Below are 21,997 nucleotides of genomic sequence, written 5' to 3' on the forward strand. Positions count from 1 at the left end.
GCGGGCCCAAGGAGAGGCATTAGCAAATGCAATTTTGCTCCTGGGCCCCCCGAGGGAATGCAATAAATCACCTGCTGCTGATGTCACCCAGCAAGTATTTGCCAGGATGGGTTTTATTTAAAAATTAAAAGCAGAGAGAAAGGCGGGGGGAGGAGTGCGGGGGGGCGGGGGGGGATGTTGGCTTCTCGCCCTCCTGGGAGGATGGAAGGATGGAAAATGTGTTGGAGGGTGGGTATGGAGAAGGGGGATGCACCAGGTGAAATTGGGAAGGAGTTTTATTCTCCAAAAGTGCTCCTAGGATGCTGCAGCCCGGAGGCAGCTGAAGGTGTGGGAGCTGCTTGTCAGTCTGGAGCCCTTTCGGTTCTTGGTGGCCCAAACCTGAGCATGGCAAAGCTGATCCTGCTACACCTGGGGAACGTGAACCCTAATGGGAAGTTTGAGAGCCTAGATGTCTTCCTGAACCTGGCAGGACTCAGATGATCGATTGTTTGGGATCCATCACTGGGCTGCTGCCTGGACCGGTGTCCTGAGAAATCAGGATGCTGAGCTATCGCATCCATCTGCTTTCCTTTCCCAAACGGCAACAGTGCGCAGCTGCATCCCTGACACTGCCTGCGTGCTGAGCATCTCATCTGCAGGATGGTGGGGGTGATGAACGGGGGCTGAGCTCCACCCAAAAGGCCAAAGCCTGGGGATAATGATTTTTCTCATCTCTCTGCAACCCGTGGATAATTTATTCCCAGGCACGCAGCGGCCGGCGCTGCTCGGCTCTTCGAATGCCTCACACATGTTGCGGAGCCAGACAGCTCCCTAATTGTCCCAGGACCAGAGCACGACACCGAGTGGGTCGATAACATGCCATGGATGATGCCTCAGGGATGGAGGAGAGGGCACAGGGCTCACCTTGAGCCCTGGGGTCTTTGCACGGGGGCTCAGATAAGGAGAAGTCATTCCCTTCCCTGGGGAACCATTCCGTTTCGGGAAGGAGCCAGCTTTTGGAAACCTCCCCAGCAGTTTCCCCGTGTGGAAGATGGTTTGTTTCCAGTCTCCCTGGACCAGCTGGCAGTTGGAGGCACCCATCCCAAAACAGCAATCTGTTGCTTTCAGGCTACATGGAATAGCAGCCTTTCTGCAGCAAACAAACGGCTTCACACGCAGCTCGTGCTCCCGCTCAGTCCCGCTTGGTTACCAGGCTGTGGGAGCACAGGGGTCATGGGGCAGCTGGGCGAGACCCCGTCCACATCCATGCCATATGAAGCCAGCTGCTGCTTGTGGGGTATCAACGGGTCCCAAAAACGGGACTGAAACACCTCCTGGCTCTATTCACACTGTGATTTGTTCCTCTGGAGCTGAACAGCTTCCCTAGGGAAGCGTGAGTGGGTGCCAAGGGACTTGGGGTGACACAAAGCAGAGGGATGAGCAAAAAATGTCCCTCAGGAATAAAGGTCACCATTTTTTAAGCACTGTACAGAGAGTAAAACTGCCATTCCCTGAGCAGCAGGTGTATCTCAGGCACAGGGACCTGGAGAGGGTTTATTTTGTCCCCATTTTTGGGTGTGGGGGTCAGCCCAGGGCTTCCTTAAAGCAGTGGGTATCTCAGAAGTCACTTCTGCACCGGTCAGACATGGGTGACAGGCTCTGAACAGAATTAGTTTGCTGGCCCTGCTGCTTTTCAGTGGGGAGCAGAGCCCAACCCTGGCTTCTCCCAAATGCTTCAAATTAAACTCAGCCCTAACTTTAAGCCTGGTTCAATTTTCCAGCTGTGCCGAGAGGGCTGGGGAATGGTTTGGGGCTGAAACATCGCATTTCTCTCCGTTTGCAACAGGAGGGGGAGCAGGGCTGCAGGGGCAGGGCAAGGATGCTCTCATCGGGATGCAGATGCTCGCCCTGGGATACAGATGCTCACACTGGGATGCAGATGCTTGCACTGGGATATGGATGCTCACACCGGGATGTGGATGCTCGCGTCGGGATGCAGATGCTCATGCTGGGATGTGGATGCTCACACTGGAATGCAGATGCCCTTGCGATGTGCCCCATCTCGCTGAGCGATGATGGCAGATAAAAGCTTCTGTCTTCCCATCACCAGAGCGGCAGGGCTGGGGCAGAGGTCTCTGTTAGTGGGTGATGGATGACGTGTGTCTCCTGTCTGTCCCCTGGCCAGCTCATCCATCACTCATCCCACCGACAGTGACCGTCGCTGGGAAGGTGGCAAGGGTTCCAGCCCTTCTCCCAAGCCTGCCGCCCTGACACCGGGGTGAGGGGCTGGAGCTGACTCGCCTCACTAGATGCCCAATGAAGCTGAAAAACAAACTTCTGATGGCAGGGCTCACCCCAGGACACGGGCGAGATGAATAACGCCGCTCCGGCGAGCAATTTGTAGGGCTTTGAGGAGCTGTCAGCCCGGGGAGGAGCGCGGCGTGATGGGTTTGTCGCGGACTCTACCTTCCTCCGACAGCGCCACGGCTCTCAGCATCATCCTAGAGGGAACCATCTGCAAAAGGGGACCCAAGGCAAATAGCTTCAGGGTGCTGTTTGCATAGCTCTGGGTTACTGAAGTAGAGGGGGGTGATGGTGAAAAGGAATGATTGAAAAGGAATGATGCATTGCAAGGAAATTGTGTCGCCTGTGATAACATCAGGGAGCTGAGGCTGCCCAGCTCGGTCCAAAAGTCCTGTTCCAGGCATGTTTCTCCCTCCCCAGGTGGAGATCCCACTTGGAAACGGGCCAGTGCAGAGCAGCAATTCCCATTTTCTTAGCTAAAATGGAGGAAAATCTTCTCAGATGGAGAAAATGAATCCTCAAGAGGTTGTGGGGTGGGTTCCCCCCCCCCAAGTTGCTGTTTGATTTGTTCATCTGCAAAGCAAAAATTCTTGGGCTGCTCGCAGGGAACTGCTCCACTCAGGCTGCTAGTCCAAATTCCTGCAATTTAAATCATCCTGGCCCTTTAAGTGTCAAATAACTGCCTTGACGAGCAAAGCAAATGGGGTTAAAAAGAGAAAATTGCTCCCTTTTAAGAGGGGGGGGGAGGAAATTGCGCTCGTGCCACCGATAAATATAGGAAGTGTAAAACTCTCCTAATGGAGCAGCCGAGGCGGCGCTGGGCTGCCGGCCCATTTAATTATTTGACAGGTGAATTGGGAGTTTTCTACATAAATGGAAGGAAAATGAATTTGGCAATTTTTAGCCCGAAGGGATTCCCAGCCAGAGGCGACGGGGCTCCCCGGGGAAATCGGTTTGGAGTCGGCATCCCTGAGTACTGATGGGGGAGAGCATCCTCCCTCCCGGCGCCCCGAAACAGCTCTGTGATCTTTTAACGAGTTCCCACAGGGTCCCCTGAAGGAAAAAACCTTGCTTAAAAGTGAGAAGAAGAAGAATACATCAAGCTCAGCCTGTATCCAAGGAAAAAAATATAAATAAGAATGTGTGTCGTCCCCCCCTCCCAGCTCCCTGCTGCTGGCTTGGAGGTGGGAGCAGAGCAGCACCCCGCTGCTTTCCTGCATGGTGATGCTTTCCTGCGCAGCTTTTCCTCTTGCTTTTATTCCTCTAGGCATCTTCTAATGGGTTTTAACCTCTGCCCATTTCGTTTCCCTTGGAGGGCAGTTGGGAAATGCCCCTTGCCATAGGATTGGGCTTGCTTCCAAAGAAAACCTACCCCCAACCAACCAACCGAGCCGGGACTGCGTGGGGGTGCTGAAGTGCTCCAGCCATGGTGGTCTCCAGGCTGTGTTTTAGGCTAGAGCCTTTGAGGAGGTGGGGGGGTGGGGGAGGGATGCACTTGTAAGCTCGTAGAAACGGCAACCACGTGCTCACCAGCTCCTCTGGCTTGGGAAGCTGGTCTGTGCCATCCCAGAGGTTGTTTTTTTTAAGGGGAAGGGTTTCTCCATCAGGTAGATGTCATTATAAGGGGGGGCTGCGTTCTCCTCCCCACCCCATGGCAAGCAGCTCTGGAGCATCAGGCAGCAAAGCCTCAGAAAGGAGAAAGCATCCACAGCTGGACCCAGGCAGGATGAGACCTCACTGCACCCCCAAAGAGCTGGTGATCGGAGATGGTATCACCCTGTAAAAAAATAAAACCCCTTTGCTTCTGAGGGGCAACATCCCCCTGCCTGAAGGACCCCAGTGCCAGGGACGGCGTTGGGTGCCGCTCGGTGCTCCTCTCCCATGGGCAGGAGAAGGGGGGTGGGAGGAAGCAGAGTGCTGATACTGTTTTAATCTTCCTTTTAACTGTAATTGCGTTTGGCCGGCTCCCCCGAGCTTGTTCCGGGAGATGCTTTTCCTGGGGTTTTTTCTCCCTGGCTAGATTGCTTTCCTTGTTTTGCTGATGGGAGACAGGCCGGGGCCTGTGTCATGCCAGCTATGCATTAATAGAGCCTCAAATGAGATTTCACAGCCTCCAATCTGATTAGTGCTGAGGCTCCGGTTGCTTTGGAGAGAGGGGCAGGCAGGCAAGGAGCCGTGATGCTTGTTTTGGGGGTGTGTGTGGGGGGTACTAACCCGTATGGATGTGGGGTGTTAATGCTGTACCCTGACACCCCCAGCTTGTGGGGACCAGCGGGGAGCCTGGGGATGTGGGGGCAGAGGGGTGTGGGATGCAATGCATCTCCCACCCCCCAAAAAACTCATGGAGTCAGGGTGTTAAATTTGAGACTCGTGTGGCAACGTCTGGGCAAAGCAACGGCATCCACTTGCCCATGGGCTGCTGAGCCCTTGTTATAAGCTCATGTTTCACCCCATTTGGCTGCCTGATGACATGTCAAGCCCCCCTCCCTGTCCCACCTCCACTGTATCCATAGGTACAGCCACCCTCGCTGCCACAACAGAGCCAATCACAGCTGGGAGGGGGATGCTCCACTGTGACCCAGGGACTCTTGGTGAGCTCTGACATCCCAGAGCTGCGTGGTCCAGCCCTGGGTTTGCTAGGATACCCCAAGGGACACGTGGGGACTTAGCATCCCCGTGGCCAGGATGTCCCGGCCGTGCTCCAGCCCTACCTCATGCTCAGACCCCTCATGGCACGTCGCTGGAGGTTTAACCCGCGGCCTGATCCTGCTGCTTGTTTAAAGCCAAGTGGCACTTTATTTCCCAGCCTCTCAGGGAAGGGAAACGGCTTGCCGGTGTTTAGCGGCCGTGAGGAGGCTTGAAAGGAGCCTGGGGAGACATCACGTAGGAAAACTCACACCAGCCCCAGTCCATCTTCACTTATGGAGCCTACTATTATTTTATGAAGTCTCAGGAGGAGGATAAAGCCGACACATTCCCAACAGCTGCCCATAAATTGCTCGAGGTAGGGAGGAGCTCAGGGCTGCCAATGCTCGCAGCCGTAGAGGAAGGGATCCCCTCAGCCCTGGCTCCAGCGGCAGCATCGCTCCCAGCCTTAGCCGGGGTTGGTGGGGGTAAGGGGGTCTTGCCTCAAAGGACCAGGAGGGTCCTTGTCCTCCTACAGCAGGGCTGGGGCTGGTGTCTTCTGGGGCATCATCCTGAGGAGTGCTGGCAGGGCTGTGTTTGGGGGTGAGGAGGAGAACATCACAGGGGTACAGCCTCTGGAGCTCACCTCTGGCCTCACGCTGCCCAACGCACCGGGGACACCAAGACCTCAAGGAGCACCCTGCCAGCACCCATCTTCTGCAGGGTGGGGGGGGAAACGGGGCTGATTTAATCTGGGAGGGGCTGCCAGGTCCCGGCCCTTTATCTGAGACAATAAAGAGTTGATGGGAAAACAAATTAGGATGACGGCAGCTCGAGCGGGGTTAATCAACCTCCCCGCAACGTCCCAGCGTGAATAATTAATCATCATCATTAGGGATGCTCGAGGGTCACGGTGCTGTGAGGGACCCGGGCAGCGAGGCGCTCGAGATGCTCTGCAGGACTCGGCGATGCTCTGAGAGACCTGGACATGCTTTAAACACCTGGTGTCCCCAGCTGACACCCTCAGGGACAGGTGGAATTTATTTCCTGGCTCCACAGGTTGCACATTCCTGGGTGAGAGCACTTGGCTTGGCAGGGATGGAGAAGTTCTGCTTCCTGCTGAATAAGAGAACTTCAAAACAAGCGTGGGCTCTACCTGGAAATGCTGAATTTCCTCCAAGAACAGTGACTGGGGTCTTCTTTCTTATTTGTTTTGGGGGGAGTTAATCACAGGCTGGCTGGGGTTTTCGGGCACCAGCTGCCTGTGAAGCCTGGCATTGTGCACACCTGCTATTTTTGAAATGTTTTGTTCTCCTGCTGGGTTTTACTTCCCTGAACCACTCGTGAATTTGCTCTTAAAACCTCTTGCTAATGATGGTGCTGGAACCATTGCAGGAGGTAAAAAAAACCCACTGGGTTTTTTTTCCAGGGCTGCGTAAATGGAAGTGCTGGGTAGGAAGGTGCCTGCTAAGGAACCCGCTTCTGTTTTGTAGAATGTGAAATAAAACAGTGAAAATGCAGGAAAATATCCCAAAATAGTGACCTGGAGCTGAAAATAAGAGTATGGGACCCTGATCCAGCATCACAGCTGGGGTCTGAGCAGAGCTTGGAGAGGTCTGTGCAATTCAAAGCAAGGTTGTTTCTCAGCTGGAATTCTGCTGGATTCGGTTTTTAGTGAGTATTTGAGGCTCAAATACTCATTAAAAATCCAGAGCTGGAGCCTGAACAGATGTTTTCTTGAAAGGAGAGAGGGGTCTCTGGGGAGAGCCCCCTCGGCCTGCCCTGCCTACACAGACTCCTCAGGCTTCCTGCCTTGCAAATCCAGCACCCCTTCCTCTTCGAAGCCCCCAGCCATCCCTGCCTTCCCTTGGCAACCCAGCTTGGCCTTGAACCTAAGTCTGTGTTTTCCTCCTCCTTTCCCCAGCTTTGCCCTTGTTGCTGATGCTGGGATGGAGTAAAATCAGGTTGGTTTTATTTATTTATTATTTCTAGGATAGGGTTGATGCTCTTTGAGATGCCCCTTGGGGATGGTGTCAGGGCTTGCTGTGCTTTTGGGGGTGCAGGGAGAGCCAGGGTTCTGGGGCAGGGTGACAGCAGCTCAGGCTCATGGAGGGGTGACATGACACGGTATCATCTCGCATCGGGTTAAGAAGCCATGTAATTTCCCCTCTCCATCAACATTGCTGAGTGAAGGGGAGGGGGGAAAAGGGGAAGGGGGGATGATTGCCACAGAGCTGGAGAGATCCATCCCCCCCGCATCTGCTCTGCAGGTCAGGGAATCCTCCCCCCACTTCGTGTTTCTACTCCTTCCGTGCTGTGTTCTGGCTGTGGCAATACTGAGCTGGTCCCCAGCCCCCAGCCCCAGCCAGCCTCTGAGCTGACAGCAAAAATAACCCACAGAGTTGGCGGGGGGGGAAGCTGATTTAAATGTTTTTCCAGGCTGCTGATGGTCAGAGCACCTGCAAGCGAACCTTTGGGTTGGGTTTGTTATCCCCTATGGTAGTGGGTCACCTTCCCTGCTGCCAAAGCCCATCACTGCTGCATCCAGGCGGCCTTGGGAGAGACAAGGGAGAGGGCTGAGGCTGAACCAGCCCCCCGTTAAGGGAGTTTGGAGGCAAAGCCACGCACAGTGTCGGAGGGGATTTGCAGGCAGCAGCTTTGAGAAGCCCACAGGGTGGTTGACGGGCTGGAGCTCTGGCTTCCCACCCCAGGAGGTCAGGAGGATGCACGAAGGGGGATGCTTTGCAGGGTCTGAAGTGGGTTTTAACCCTTCACAGGCTCAGCACTGCACGATATCAGATGAATTAACAGCAACTGAGGCGGTGGCAGGCCGAGGCTGCAGCCGTCTCTCACTTGGACAGGGTGTGATGGGTGAGGGGATGGTCCCTCCACGGGTGAGGAGCAGCAGCTTGCAGCTCTGCTGCTCCTTATCACATCAGCTGGTGGGAATTAATGAGCTGGGGAGGGGGGTGAGTGCAGCGCTCTCGCCCTTTCCCGCCCGCCCCCCCCCCCCCCCTGGATTGGGCTGAGATCCCAAATCCTGCAGCATCCCTGTAAATTGCAGAGGAGCCTGAGCTGGTGAGAAGGTGGGTGGTAGGGGCTGAGGGAGGTGGGAGCTGTTAACAGGTCAGGGGGCCCTGGGGGAAATGACAGCACCTGAAATGGTTAATCCCGTTCCGGTGACCTGGTTTGGGATCTCCAGTGGGATCACAGGGTAGCTGGGACCACACTGAATAGGGACGTTGGGCCGATCTCACCCCACGTGGGATGCCTCCCACAGCGGCCCTGCCATGAGCCAGGGACATCCACGGTGCAGAGCCACAGCCCGGCTGTGGGGACAGGGGATGGGGCAGGCACATCCCCTCCCTGGCTTGTCCTCCCCATTCCCAGCTCTTGGCATCTCTGGGGACACCACCTCCCCAGCTTTTGGCATTAAGCATGGGTCATGGGGGCGAGTTTGGGTGATGGGGGTGTGCTGGAGATGTCACCTCCTCCCAGTCTCTCAGGGCAGAGCTGGGGCCTTCGGGACAAGGTTGGGTGATGGGGATGTGCCTGCTCCCTACCTTGACATCTATGCCACTTGCTCCCAACAGGTATCCGAGTCTCCTGCTGGGATGGAGGAGCCCAGACATGCACAGGGGGCTGGCGGGGGGCACGTGGCCCACGTGGGGAAGGAATCCATCACCGTCACCCTACACGGTGCCAGCAACCTGCCAGCCACACGGGATGGACGGGTGCCGTGGCCATACATCATCGTGTGAGTACCCACCACCCACAAAGGGGGGACAGCAGAGGCTGGGAGAGGGCAACAGGGAAGCACCCCATCCGTGGGATGCTCAGAGCAGGGAGAGGAGCCTCGCTGGGGTGTGGGGAAGAAAGCCTTCCTAATATTGAAAGGATAAAATGGCCTCAAAGTATCCACAGGGTAAGGCTGCCTGGGCTTGGGGATGGAATCAGGATAAATAAAAGAGTGTTTTAATAAATAAACCAGGATGCTCAGGCAAGGGGAACGTGGCTCCGTGTGCATTATGCATGTGCCGGGGGACTCAATTAGCCGGTCAGGCTTTGGTCTGCGTTAAGAGGGAGGCCGCTCCGCGCGGCACCGCGGCGAGGCCAGCCCGCCATCCCAAAGAGCCCTGCCGGGAAGCAGAGAGGCTGCAGCATCCCTTCCCTAGAAGAAGAGCTCTATGGAGAAGGACCTGGGGGTCCTGGTTGATGACAGGGTGGCCATGAGCCAGCAGTGTGCCCTGGGGGCTGAGAGACACAATGGGATCCTGGGGGGCATCAGGAGGAGTGTGGCCAGCAGGTCACAGGAGGTGATCCTCCCCCTCTGCTCTGCCCTGGTCAGGCCCCACCTGGAGTGTTGTGTCCAGTGCTGGGCTCCCTGGGATAAAAAAGCCAGGGATCTCCTGGAGAGAGTCCAGAGGAGGCTACAGAGATGATGAAGGGCCTGGAGCATCTCCCCTGTGAGGAAAGGCTGAGTGAGCTGGGACTGTTCAGCCTGGAGAGGACAAGACTAAGGGGGGACCTTATTAATGTTTATCAATATCTTAAGGATGGGATGCGGGGGGAAATGGCCAGCCCCTTTTCAGTGTCTGTGGAGATAGGACAAGGGGCAATGGTCTCAATTTGGAGCATAGGAAGTTCCACACCAACATGGGGAAGAACTTTTCCCCAGTGAGGGTGAGGGAGCCCTGGGACAGGCTGCCTAGGGGGTGTGGAGTCTCCATCTCTGGAGAGATTCCAGCCCCATCTGGACACCGACCTGTGCAATATGAGCTGGGGAGCTGCTTTGGCAGGGGGTTGGACCCGATGAGCTCTGGCAACCCCTATGATTCTGTGGTTCTATGATTCTATGAAGCAGCTGGTGGTGACTCCGGAGCATTGCCAGGCTCCTGGGTTTGGTTTCTTTGGGGAGTCTTTCCCCCCCAGGGCAGGATGGTACCCAGGTGGGTGTCCCAGGGGACAGGGAAGCAGGGATGGGGCTCATCCCCTGAGGAACAATCGGCAGCAGGGGCTGTGGAAGCCTGGAAACTCTTCTCCAAGAGTGTGAGGAGCAAACTGTTGCTTCCTGGGTGTTTTCCCATGTGGAAACCCTGAGCTCCGTGGTGAAGGGTTCCCGGGGTCCGTTGGCATGGCACAGCATGCCTTTCCCCCACTGCACCCAACACCAGCCACGTTGGACATCCCACAGCTGAGAGATGTGGCTCTCCATCGCAGGGGCAGCATCTGTCAGGTTTTTGGGACTGGCAGCCCCCACTGCCGCCCCTCCATCACCCCTTTCCCTCTTTCCCCCTCCCCTCTTTCCGAGGACCCGCTCTCCTCCCCGCCAGCCCGAGTGTAACTCCACCACAGGAGTTGTCTCTATTTCCATAAACCAATTATACCCAGATGATCTCGGGAGATTTAAGCATCAATATCCTAAACGATAGCACGAGGGTGGCGTGCGATTGTTGCATCTCCCTTTACATTCTGGTGCTGCTCCATCACCGCATTGCCATGGTAACGGGGCAGTGATGGAGGGGAGGGGAGGGTGGTATTAGGGATGCAGGACACATGAGGGGCCTTTTAGTAACCATAGTGAGGGAGCCAAGGCAGAAGGGAATCGGTTATTGTTTTTCAGGGCGCTGGCTTTTGAAGGAGGGCAGCGTGTTGCAGTTAAAAGGTGGGTTTTTACGGACGGGAAGGAGAAGCGATCGGTGGACGTGCCGGTGGGGACCTGGTGGCAGCTGATCCCTTCTTGAAGCAGCTGGGTTCCCACCAGCAGAGCCAGCCTGAGCTCAAACTGCTGGTACCCAGAACATCGTCCCCCCGCCGCTCCCCTCAAATCAGGAGTGGGATGGGAGGAGGGGAGCAATGCCAGTCGCTGGTACCAGCCTTTTGTGGCTGTGCCCAGCGGCTCGTGCCCAGGCTCAGCATCCATAGTCGTGTGCATCACTTCCAGCCCTCGGTGCAGAGGATCGGGGAGGGAAAGGCTGGGAAACCACAGGCAGCACGAGAACCTGCACAGGCATCCCAATAGGATTTGGCAAATCCCTGCCCCAGAGAGGGTAGGGCTTTCTCAGGGGATGCTGCAGGGACCTGGCAGCGTCTTGGCTCTGCTCCTCATCCTCCACATGCTGAGCAAATCCCAGCCCCCCCCCTCCCTCTTTCAGGGGCAGCCATGGGGTTTGTTCAGCATCTTCCTTTCACTCCCGGAGCTGAGGGATGCAGGGATGACCTTGGCACGCCAGAGCCAGGTGTATTTGCAATTAACAGCACAAAGCACCTGGCTCTGGCCGGCTTCTCCTCACCATCGAGGATGGAGGGCGGGTGAAAGCACCTCCTCGCTGCTTCCTTTCTGCTCTTCAGTGCTGAGAGAGACAAGAAACTCAAGGTCGCTGCTGAATGTGCCGTCTGCTCCCAGCCTGGGGGATGGGGGGGGCGGTGTGCTCCCAGCCTGGGGGATGGGGGGGGTGCTCCTGATGTTTCCCTGCCTGTGGGTGTGCCTGGTTGTGGTAGGGATGGGATGCTCCGCCTGGGGAAGGGGTTAGCTGCAAGCAGAGCTTTTTGGGTCTGCAGTGTGCCCAAAAAATGAAGCCAAGGGCTCAGCTGATGCTCTTGGAGTTAAGGGGGTTGGGGGGAAGTGGGTCTAAGCAGTGTTGTGAGGGGTCCCCACCCCAGCTCCCAGCATATAGGTCACAGTGGGATGAAGATGGACTGTCCCAGGGTTAGAGGGTCAGGAGCCATGGAAAACACCAGTTTCTTAAAGGAGAGGGGACATTACAGTTCCTCCTTCCTCCTTTGGAATCTTTCTGGAAATCCCTGTGATTTATGCACCTGTACTCATTTACCCAAACTGCACCTGGGGCCCCAAGCTCAGCACCCCAGCACAGTGGGGCTGCATGACCCCCAGGGCCAGATCCTGCAACCCCAGTGTAAACATCACCCCGAGGTCCAGCCCTGTGAACCGTGGCTGTGCCGCCGCAATGGGCTTTTCCTTCCCCAAGAATGATGCTTGTTGCCTCTGCAGGGATGTCAGCCCTGAGAAATAACTCACCCTGGAGAGATAATAACCCACAGCACCGGGTAAATAAATACCTGCAGGGGCTGGGCACAGCCCCGCCGAGCCCTTTGCCGGGCACGGGGGTGTCGCACGCAGCGGGGTGGCTGTGTGATGCTGTCCCCAGCGCCGTGGCTGAGACGTTGATGTATAATAACACCCTGGGGGTGGCCGTCTTTATCTTTTATCTTTATCTTTTATCGCAGCGGCGGGTGGCTGGTGCATCCCCGTACGGCGGCGGAGCGAAGCGCCTGCCCCGGAGCAGGCAGGGAGGGATGCTGAGCATGGGAGGAGCGTGCCTTGATTCCTCCTGCCCAAGGCCGTGCGATCCCATGGGCAGCTGCCTGCAGCGCCCGCTGGCTGGAGACCCCATCCCCTGCCCCATCAGTCTGGAGCTGACTGGTGGTGGGAGGGGGTGGTGGGGAGGAGGAGATGTCAAAGCATCTCCCTCCACTGTTCCTGCTGCCCCTCAGGCCTCTTCGTTCGATTCTGAAGCGCATCTCCATGTGCTGCACCATGTGGGGTTGGTTTCCCCCGCTCCCCCCTCCCCACTTCACGGCTCCCTTCAAATGCTCTCTCATCCTTAGGCAAGTCTATAATGAAGGGGGCCCGGAGCAGCCCGTTCTCACCCTTCTCCTCCTCCCACCTCCCCCCCCATCCCCAGCCCAGGTCTGGCTTCATTCGGACTCTGAGCACGTTGTGGGTAAGAGCAATCCCCCGCAGAGCTCATTACTGGAGAGCCAGTTTCCTCCCAGTGCCAGCCCGGTGCTGAGTCCCACCTGCCAGAGCTGGCCAGCTTGGCTCCATCCCTGTGGGATACAGGTGGGCTTCTCTGGTGGGGAAAGGGATGAATGGGAGATGAGAGAGGAGTGTGGGATGTGGATGCGTCACGGCCAAGGGTCCCTTAGAGTGATGACTTCAGCAGTGAGGGGTCTTGCAAGCTTGTGGCATCCTCCTCTACAGCCAGGGTGAGCCTGCTCACTGTGTGGAGCTCACTTGACAGCTGGAAGGACCTTTATCACCTCCTGAGCTCACCTGTCAGTAGGGCTGGGACATCTGTGTGCTGCTGGCCTGATGCCATGTCGCCATCCCTCTTGGCCCCGTGGTTGGGGATGGAGGGGTTTGAGGGCACCACGTCTGCAGGTGATGGGATGCTGATGCGCTCTCAGGGCTCCCAAGATAACACCAAGTGTCTTGATGGGCAACAGAGATCCCCCACAAAAGATCTACCTGCCCCCCCATAATGGGGGGGAAGCTATATTATCATTAGCCAAAGCTCATGAGTAATTGATTAATTGATGGATTGATTGATCAAAATGGGAGGAACAACCCCAAAACTGCCCTGGTGGTGAGGGCCTTGCACCAGCATGGATGAAGAATTACCCAGGGCTCATGGCTGCTAATTATTGCTCAGCCTTGTTATGTCCAGAGTATAATGACAGCAGTCGTTAACATTCAATCTTCTCCCCCCTTTCCCAGCAGTCCCCTTCCTGTCCCTTCATCAATAGGGCTGGATAATTAGCCTCTGGGGTCTGAAATCACCTTTTGGATAAAAGGGGCTGCCAGTTGCTCAGCAAGATCCGGCAGCTGGGAGTAAAACCAGTCCTGGACCCCCTCTGCATCCCCCTGCACACCCCTCCTCACCCCGGAGCAGGGCAGAGAGTGGTGGGAGAGTGGGCTGGCTGCTGTTGGGTGCACTGAGAAGGGTCAGTGCTCATCCCTCTGCCCAGCACCCGCTCCCCACTAACACGTGACCCAATAACCATCTTGTTCCATTTCCATGTTCCTCCCAGTAAGACCAGTGGAGGGGATGAGCAGCAGGCAGAGGCACGGGCCACCCACGTGTCCCCAGCACCCACCCACACGCCCACCTGGGAGGAGGATGTGACGGTGGAAATGGATGCTGATGATGCGGGCTGGGCAGGTGAGAGCATCCGAGGACCATGGGGACGTGAGACTCAGGTGGGACCAGGTTGGAGATGTCCCCAGACACAGGGCTGCAGGTGACAATGCTGAGCTCTGGTCATCCTCCAAAGTATCCCATGGGAACTGGCACTGGGGAGGAATGGGGAGCACCCCAAATCTTTCCCCGCTGCCACCCAAACACCCCGCATCACGATGCTGCTACTCCCCATGCAGGGCTGCGAAGCCTGTGGTTGCAACAAACCCCACGGCATCAGGGGTGGGGATTTGATCCTAATCAGCTCTTTGCAAAACAGGCTGTGGGAGCCAACCTTCCCATCATGCCTAATCCCGTTAGGCACTGACCTAAATGAAGCTGGGGAGGTTTTGATGTACTTTGGACCTGCTCCATGCGGTACCGGGAGAGATGTGAGGAGAACCTGACGGGACCTCTGCTCCTCCACCTCCTGGCATCCCCCAGATGTTCAAAGATGTTCATCCCCCAGATGTTTGGAGATGTTCACCCCCCAGATGTTCAGCCCAGAGCTGTCATTTCCAGCTGCAGCGCCCACCTTTTCCCACCCAGAAATACCAGTTCCATCCGTGGAGCTGCCGAGTGTGATCCATCCTGGGTGATGATGACTAGCAGAAAACCCTCTTCCTTGACCCCAGAAGAGGTGCTCTTTCCATGAGGGAAACAAAGAAAGATAAAAGCCCAGAGAGATTGAGCTTGCTGAGAAGCACGAGCTTGGGAAAAGCTTGGGACTGCCTCCCTGGTCCATCCTCTTCATTTTGGGGACATGCACAACCCAGGGCATCACCAGGTTGGCCAAGCAGGAGTTAAGGTGCCTTAGGAGTCATTAAGCTGGGGGAAGGGAAGCCCAAGTCTTGATGGCAGCATAAAGAGAGGGCGGTTTGCCTTTCCATCAGCTCCCTTTTTATTGTGATGAAAGGCTCCTGCTCGTGCTTGTCAGCTAAATTGCAGCTTTGCTGGAAATTAAGAGAAGAGATTGGCTCCTTAAACGGGGAGCGGAGCTGCCTCGGTGCCGGCCGCCCACGGGCTTCACCTGCTCGGGGGTGCCTGGGACGTGCTCTTGATGGTTCCTTGGGATACAAGTGTGTGTGTAAACCCAGGATGGGTTAAATCCTGCCCTGAACACCCCCCTGGCACCTGCCAGAGCTGCTGGAAATATATCAATCCCCTGCCATCACCTCTGTCCCTTCTCCCCCCAGACCTTCCCCAAGCCTTTCCCCATTGCTTTGCCCGCTCTCTTCCCCCTTCCCCAAACCTGGTTGCCATCTCCCTCTCATCCTGACGGCTGACATTCCCTCCCTTCCAGCCCTGACTCTCACTGTGGCAGACAAAGCCACCAAGGAGGCATTGGGGACCTTCCAGCTGCCTGTGCGGCACCTCCAGCCCTTCCAGCCCCACCACTGCAGGCTGGTGCTGGTAGGTACAGTGCCTGCCCCTCCATCCCTCTGCTTAGAACGTTGATTTTTCACCCCCAAAAGCTGTAGCTGGGGGTTGTGGGTGAAGGGAACCTTGTGTAACGGGGTAATCCCGGTGGGAAACCTGCATTTGGCAAGTCAGGGAAGGTGCTCAAAGAGGCTTGTGAGCTCCCTGCGAGGTGGGAACAAGGCAAGCCTTGTGCTGGGCTTTCTTCATCTCTCTCCTGTGGGAAAAGGTGGAGGAAAAGTAATGGCACCCTCAGCATCCCAGGAAGGAGATGCGGGGCTGGGCCCTAGGTCAGGGGATTCATTACACACAGGCTGCTGTGCATTCATGCACACAGGTGGGTGCCCAGCCCTGGGAAAAAGGTGCTTCCCAAGCCCCTCAGGGGGGGATTTCTCCATCCCAAGGCATTAACAGTCCTGAGGACTTGGCTATCAGCTCCTTGCCCGGCTGAGACCTGGCAAACTCACTCAACACTGCTCCCAAATCACCCCCCCCTGCGCTCTGGCTGGCAGAACCGAGTTTCCTCTTCCCTGCCCAAAGGCTGGGGGAGATTAAATATTTAAATTGCAGAAGGATTTATTATATTGATCTTTCTTTTTCCGGGAAGGCTCCGGGGTGCAGTGAGCTTTACTTACCACTTGGTGCTTTATTGCCGGCGAGGGACTGTCTGCACACCCCCCGCCCCGCCCCCCCCCCCCCCACCAGCGCCCGCGTCGGGTGGCCTTGACCCTTCCTCCTCCCATGGTTCACTCTCCATCCCAAACAGCCAAGGATTCGGGACCCCATGGGGATGGTTCTGTACGTCACCATCACTCGCAAAGGGAGCTTCATCCCTCGCTGCGATGGATTGAGCTACGTGGCCTTGGAGGTGAGAGTGTGGGGGCGGTGTGGTGGGTATCGTAGGGCAGCTCAACTACTGCTCTAGCAGCTGTTGATGCTGTGTGTGTGTGGGGGGGGGGGGGGGTTCCCCTCAATTTTCTGACTCCTCACTGTGGGCTCCCCACCTCCCAGGTGCTACTGCGAGGGATGTCAGCCCCCCTGGCCACCCCCCCAGGGACTCTGGTTGCTGTGGTCAGAGTTGTGACCAATGTTCAGGAGTACAAGTGAGTGATGGCCATGGTGGGGGGAAAAGGTTGGGGGTGCAGGGCTTGGGCTCCCCTGAGCATGCCTGGTGTGTCACCCTGCTTGCTGGGAGTGGATGTGGGTCCACACGTGCTGACACCCCACCCCCCCCCCAAACACTTCCATCCCTTCTCAGGAACCGCATAGAGAAACATCCCATCCCCTGGCCCAGCATCAGCCCCACCACCATCCCATTCCCAGACCCCCCTGCAGCATCCTTCTGCATCGCTCGAGCTGCCAACCACGGCTGCCCACAGGTAGGAGGCCGAGCGCGTCCGTGGGGCCGCACGGGTCCAGCAACATCCCGGGTACCAGCGAGCATCCCTCCTTCACCCAGGGAGGCTGAGCACCCCACCCAGGGCAGACTTTTCTGGGCAAAGCAATTCTTTGGGGTCTCAAAAACACATCCACCTCACCCTGCCTGCAGAAACACACTGGGAACTCCTTGTTCCTGCCTTTGTCCTTCATTTCTTTCCCCAACTTGCCCTGCTCAAGTGGCACCTGTGGAAGGCAAAGACCTTCTCCTTGCAGGCGAAGCTCGAGTGCTGCTGGGAGAGCTGGTGATGCAGGTTTTCAAACTAGCTGTTGCCAAGGAGACATATGCTTTCGGCAGCACCGGGGGGCAGGAGGGGGGGCCGCGCTTTTGTTCCTGAGCCCCGCTAAAAAATTGGCGGGGATGGAGAGGCAAAGCACCGGCGGGATGCTGGGATGGGGAGGAGGTGCGATGGGGCAGCCGAGCCAGAAACCAGCGTGAAGCTGCCTCCCCTCAAAACCTCAGCTCCTCCATCCCTGGTAAGTGCCAGCCGAAAGCGCGGTGAGGGCAGATGTCCAGCTGCCCCGAAAGGATGGATCCAGCTGGTTGTGAATGACCAGGTTTCTCTGTCTCAGGCCTTCCCACCTCCCACCCCCCCAGCCTCTCCTCCCTTCCCCTCCCATCCCCATGTGTTGAATTTTGATCATCTTAGAGCATAACACCCTGAATCAACACATTTGGGGAGCCCATAAATACAGTATTCCGTAGGGAATGCTGGCCAAGGCGCCCACAAGATGCTGAATTATCCTTAAACACGCCAGCGTGTTCATTCATTACAGTAATTGGTTTGGTGTCCCCCACCGCTGCCCCCCTGGCTGATGTTTGCAGGTGAGAGGTGTCAGTCAGGGCAGGTAGAGGGAGCACCAGGGACCCTCTGCTTTGGGTCTGCACCCACTTTGGTTCCCCCACCAAGAAAAGAGGTTCAGGACCACTCATGCCAGCTCTGGAGCAGATACAGGGGGAGGAAATTCCCACGTGCTTGCCCCTACGTTACTCCCACTCTCCTCTCTCTGCTCCAGGACGCAGCACCCCAAGGGTTCCGTTCCCCAGGCAGAGCAGGGATACACCTCTCCTTCCAAGGCAGCTGAAATCTGTTTCCTTCAGGTTTCCCTGCATAAATACCAGACAGAACCCGCGAACTCACAAGCCCAAGCCGAGCCCCCCCAGCCCGGCACAGGCGGCAGCGCCGGCGCAGAGCCCTGGGAGCCCGACGCGGGAGGACGAGTGATTAAACCCGACCATCTGGCCTGTGCTTGTGCTGCCTTCTCCTCCTCCTCCTCATTCTCCCCTCCGAGCCCACATGGCTCTGTCCATCTTCACACATTGCCGAGGATGCTCTCCCTGGGGCTCTGCTCTCTACCCCCCCCTTGCCTCAGTTTCCCCACACGTAGGATGAGGTTCATTCCTGGGGTGGGGTGAACTCCTAACCTCTGGGAGGAAAGCTTAGGGAAAGGCTGTGAGGAGGAGAAGGAGGAGGAGGAGGAGGAAGAGGAGGAGGGGGGAGCGCTGCTGCTCTGGTTCCAGAGGTTAATGGCTTTCCCTGAGCGAACTCCCGGGCAGGCTAATCGCATTCAATAATTCTGCCAGCCCAGCATGTCCTTTCGCCTGTCGGCTCCCATCAGCGTCTGCAGGCAACAGCACTCAGGGTTCACCTTCAGCAGGGCACCCCTCTTACTTAGGGGGAGTTTGGGGTTCCCCAGTGGTTAACCCTTTCCTGCCTGGCCAGGGCTGCTGGAGATGCTGTCTTCCAGGCCAGGAGTTAACCAGGACCACCCTGCAAAGGGCTTTGGGTGCTCTCCTTGGGTGCTCCTGTTGGGCTGACAGTCCCTTTCCCACCAAAAGGGATGGCTTTGGACATGGAATGATGAATCCATGGGGTGGATGGGCACCAGGCTGTGCCTCCTACACACAACCACACCATGCCTGCCCTCCCAGTGCCAAGCTCAAGCCTTGGTGATGTCAGTGCTGTCTAAGATCAATCCCCTTTTGGGCTCTTTCCATTGGGGACCCTCCAGTTTAAGCCACTTCTCTGGAACTTCTCACTTTCATCTGGTGCCCGCACCCTCCAGACAGGCAGCCCTGAGGACCAGAGGATGGTCCCATCCCTTGGGAAGGCAGAAGAGATGTTTTGGGCTTGGCCACCTCTTCCTCTGCTTGTGCCAACGAACCAGCCTTTGGAGGATGAGCCAAGGAGAATGAAGGCGCCTCCTTCCTCCTCCTCCTCCTCCTCCTCCTCCTCCTCCTCCTCCTCCTCCTCCTCCTCCTCCTCCCCCCCATCCCCTTTGTTGTGTTTCTCCAGGTGGCCCTTGGCAGAGGCGGTTGTGGTGCCAAGACGTCTGCCCAAATCAGTGCATCGGCTCTTGACGCCCTGGTGCAGAGCATCCATCTGTCCCACCGAGCCAGTGGGAGACAGCCCAGCCCTGGCCAGTGTTCCTGTCCACCCCCTCCTCCCCAGCCCCCAAAATCAGCAGTGCGGGGAGGAGAATTTGGGAATGTCATCTCCCATCCCTGTCCAAGTGAGAGGAGCCATGTGGGCTCGGGACCTCTGGCAATTGGGGTCAAATTAACAATATGCTCCCGTGTTTGACTCTTCCCAACCCTGCTGGGCCTGAAACGGCACCATCTCACAGCTCAGTGCCAGGAAGAGTAGCTGAAGACAGCATTTGGTGGGTTTTAGGTTTCCCCCTCCTCAAACTGGGCTTTCTGAGGATAACAGAGGAGCCTCTGGAGTCAGGATGAAGGCTGAGGAGAGAGGCAGCCGGGTGCTGAGCTGGGTGCTGAGCCGGCACCAACAGCACTGCCCATCACAGCCAGTCACGGAGGTGTTTTTTCGGGGCTCAGAAGCATCCCAGCCCCTCTCTTCCCCTTGGTAACAGCCCCCAGGGCTGGGTAATGCACCGCTGCGAGTCTCCGAGGTGCGTAATGTCCATTAGCAGCATCCCCAAATGTGAAGAGAGGGAGACCTCCCCCACTCCCCACCACCCCCCCATCACTCCCTGTCATCTCCCCCTCCCTCCCCAGCCAAGCAGAAATGTGCTGATGCAGAAAAGCCGATCGGCATCTCGTCCCCGCTGGGTGATGCCGGCTGAGGGGGACGGAGTAACGGCATTAAAGAGGAGCCGCTGTCAATAATTCCTCGGGGCTGGGCAGTCGGAGTGGGGCTGACCTTTGGGAAGCCAGCGGGGCTCTCCAAAGGCGAAGGGGAGCAGCTGCCAGTGGTGCCATTTCCAACGGCAGCTCGCGGCTCCGGGGATAAACACACTGCCCACTGTTCGATATCTGTGGGGCAACCCAGATCTCTTGCCTGGGGAAGCGGGGTTTGTGGGCTTTCAGGGTCCATACGGCATCCTAAGCCCCTTCCCCAGGCGTGAGCACCGGCTTGCCTGACAGATATTGGAAGGTTCACCCTGGAGCCAGTGCGACTCATCCTCTGGGCTCAGCCCATTGTGTTTTTGAGCAGGGGGTAGTTCATCCATGTGCTGTTTTCTTCCCCCAGCTCTGCCACAGGGAAGGGGTTGGCAGGTATTAGCTGCCAGGATGAGAGACCCAGTGAAAACCAGTTCAAGGAGCTGGGATTCAGGGCTGCTTTTGAGCCAGGGCCGGGATGCAGTTGCATCTTTCTCTTCTAGCTCTCCTCTCCCTTCTATCTCGCTGCTTATTTTCCCTGTAACTAGAGAAGGTATCCAGAGGATAATTTTCCTGTTGTTCCCTAAGATATCACGGCCATCCAGAACCCCTGAGCAGCCGACCTGGGACACCTCCTTCCTCTTCCAAGGCCGAGATGTGGCCACCATCTTCTCTGAAGACGCCGCCTTGGCTATCGAATATTATCCATACAGAGCCAGTGAGTCTGGGCACCTGGCTGAGGATGCTCTCCCTTAGCCCTAGGCTTGGCCAGGGGCAGGTCTGGAGCTGCCATACCCTCAGCCGGCCCCTCTCTCCCCTTTCCCAGTGTGGGATTCTCCAGGCACCCTCATTCCCATGGGATACTCGGTGCTGCCCCTCACCAGCCGCATTTTCCGGGAGCTGGTGAAGCAGAGCGATGGGATGCGTGTGGATGGTCTCCCTGTGCAGGTGAGATGTGGGGAGGGGGCTGCGGGGTGATGCTGGGCAGGGCAGCACAGGGGTGGTACCTATGGGTAATAGTACCTATAGGGGATGGTCCCTGCCCAGACCACAGCTCTGCACCCCTTTGGGTGATGCCAAAGCCCTGATGGAACCCCTCCTCTTCCTCCCCAGGGCACAGACCTCAAAACCACGACTGGAGCCACCCCGACAGTGGGGCTCTGCCTGCAGCTCCTTCGATCGGAGGTGAGATGCCGGGGAGGGGGAAGGGGTGGGGACAGGGACAGGGCTCTTTAGGAGCTGCCACCCTCTCTCTGAACTCCTTAAACCAGGATCAAGTGGGCCGGATCTGGGGTTTATCCCTCATGCCTGTTGTCAGTGGTGTCGTGCACACCCATGGTTCTCCCAGGGCTTTTGGCACGTGCTTGTTATTCCCAGGAAATCCAGGATGGAGGACAGTGGGGCAGGGTGTTTGGGAGAGGTTGGTCACCGTCTGGGCACAGAGAAGGGCCAGGCTGGTTAACCATGGTGACAAATGTTCTGCTGTCATCATCCCTCAGCACTTGTGGTCCCCAGGGTGTGTGTAGGGGGGGGAATGTGACATCCCAGCAGGGAGGGGATTTGGCTGCTTCTCAGCTCCCAGGGATGATCCAGGACCAGATCCTTGGGCAGGTCAGGATGCGGCCACCAGCCTGATCAATGAAATCATTGCAGCCACCAGCCTCCACTCCCCAAATTAAATAAACAATTCCCCCCCATGAAGTGAATTTGGGACAGGTCTGGATGCTGAGCTAGCAACTGCATCCCGCCCCCCCCACTCCATCACCCCCCCCCCCAAGCCTTCATCCCTGGGGAGCCACGGCGGGCCGGGGGCCGGCTGGTTGAGGGTCTTTGGAGTGATTGCCCAGGGGGGGTCAGCGAAAAGGGGTCTGTGTGTGATGAATTATTCACATGGGTGTCACTAAGTGCAGAATTAATCCTTTCGCTTCCAGCTGGCTGCTGCACTAAATTATCACTCGCAGTCATGCGGGAAAATGCTGCGGAATTCATTTAGCTGATTATTGTTTTGATCTGGGAGCCGTAATTTTTTTTTCTCCCCTTCCCTCCTCTTCCCCAACCTCTCCCTCTCCCCCCCCAACCCCCCCCCCCCCCTCCCTCTCCAGCCCTGCCTTCCTTAATATATGTAAGA

At 57.0% G+C, this 21,997-nt stretch overlaps 1 protein-coding gene across 1 annotated transcript in view; it reads left to right on the plus strand.

Moving 5' to 3' along the window:
• Positions 1 to 21,997, plus strand: part of CCDC33 (coiled-coil domain containing 33) — a gene marked incomplete at both ends in the record, with an annotated part of 41,586 nt that overhangs the window by 3,962 nt on the left and 15,627 nt on the right. The window contains 9 exons of the mRNA XM_084268154.1: positions 8,502 to 8,665; positions 13,744 to 13,874; positions 15,193 to 15,302; positions 16,075 to 16,176; positions 16,320 to 16,411; positions 16,567 to 16,687; positions 20,458 to 20,587; positions 20,696 to 20,817; positions 20,983 to 21,054. Coding sequence (XP_084124280.1) covers positions 8,502 to 8,665; positions 13,744 to 13,874; positions 15,193 to 15,302; positions 16,075 to 16,176; positions 16,320 to 16,411; positions 16,567 to 16,687; positions 20,458 to 20,587; positions 20,696 to 20,817; positions 20,983 to 21,054 — 1,044 coding nt within the window. The remainder of the gene's footprint in view (positions 1 to 8,501; positions 8,666 to 13,743; positions 13,875 to 15,192; positions 15,303 to 16,074; positions 16,177 to 16,319; positions 16,412 to 16,566; positions 16,688 to 20,457; positions 20,588 to 20,695; positions 20,818 to 20,982; positions 21,055 to 21,997) is intronic.

This window comes from Gallinula chloropus (assembly GCF_964237585.1).
Source record: "Gallinula chloropus genome assembly, chromosome: 9".
Classification (NCBI taxonomy): Eukaryota; Metazoa; Chordata; class Aves; order Gruiformes; family Rallidae; genus Gallinula; species Gallinula chloropus.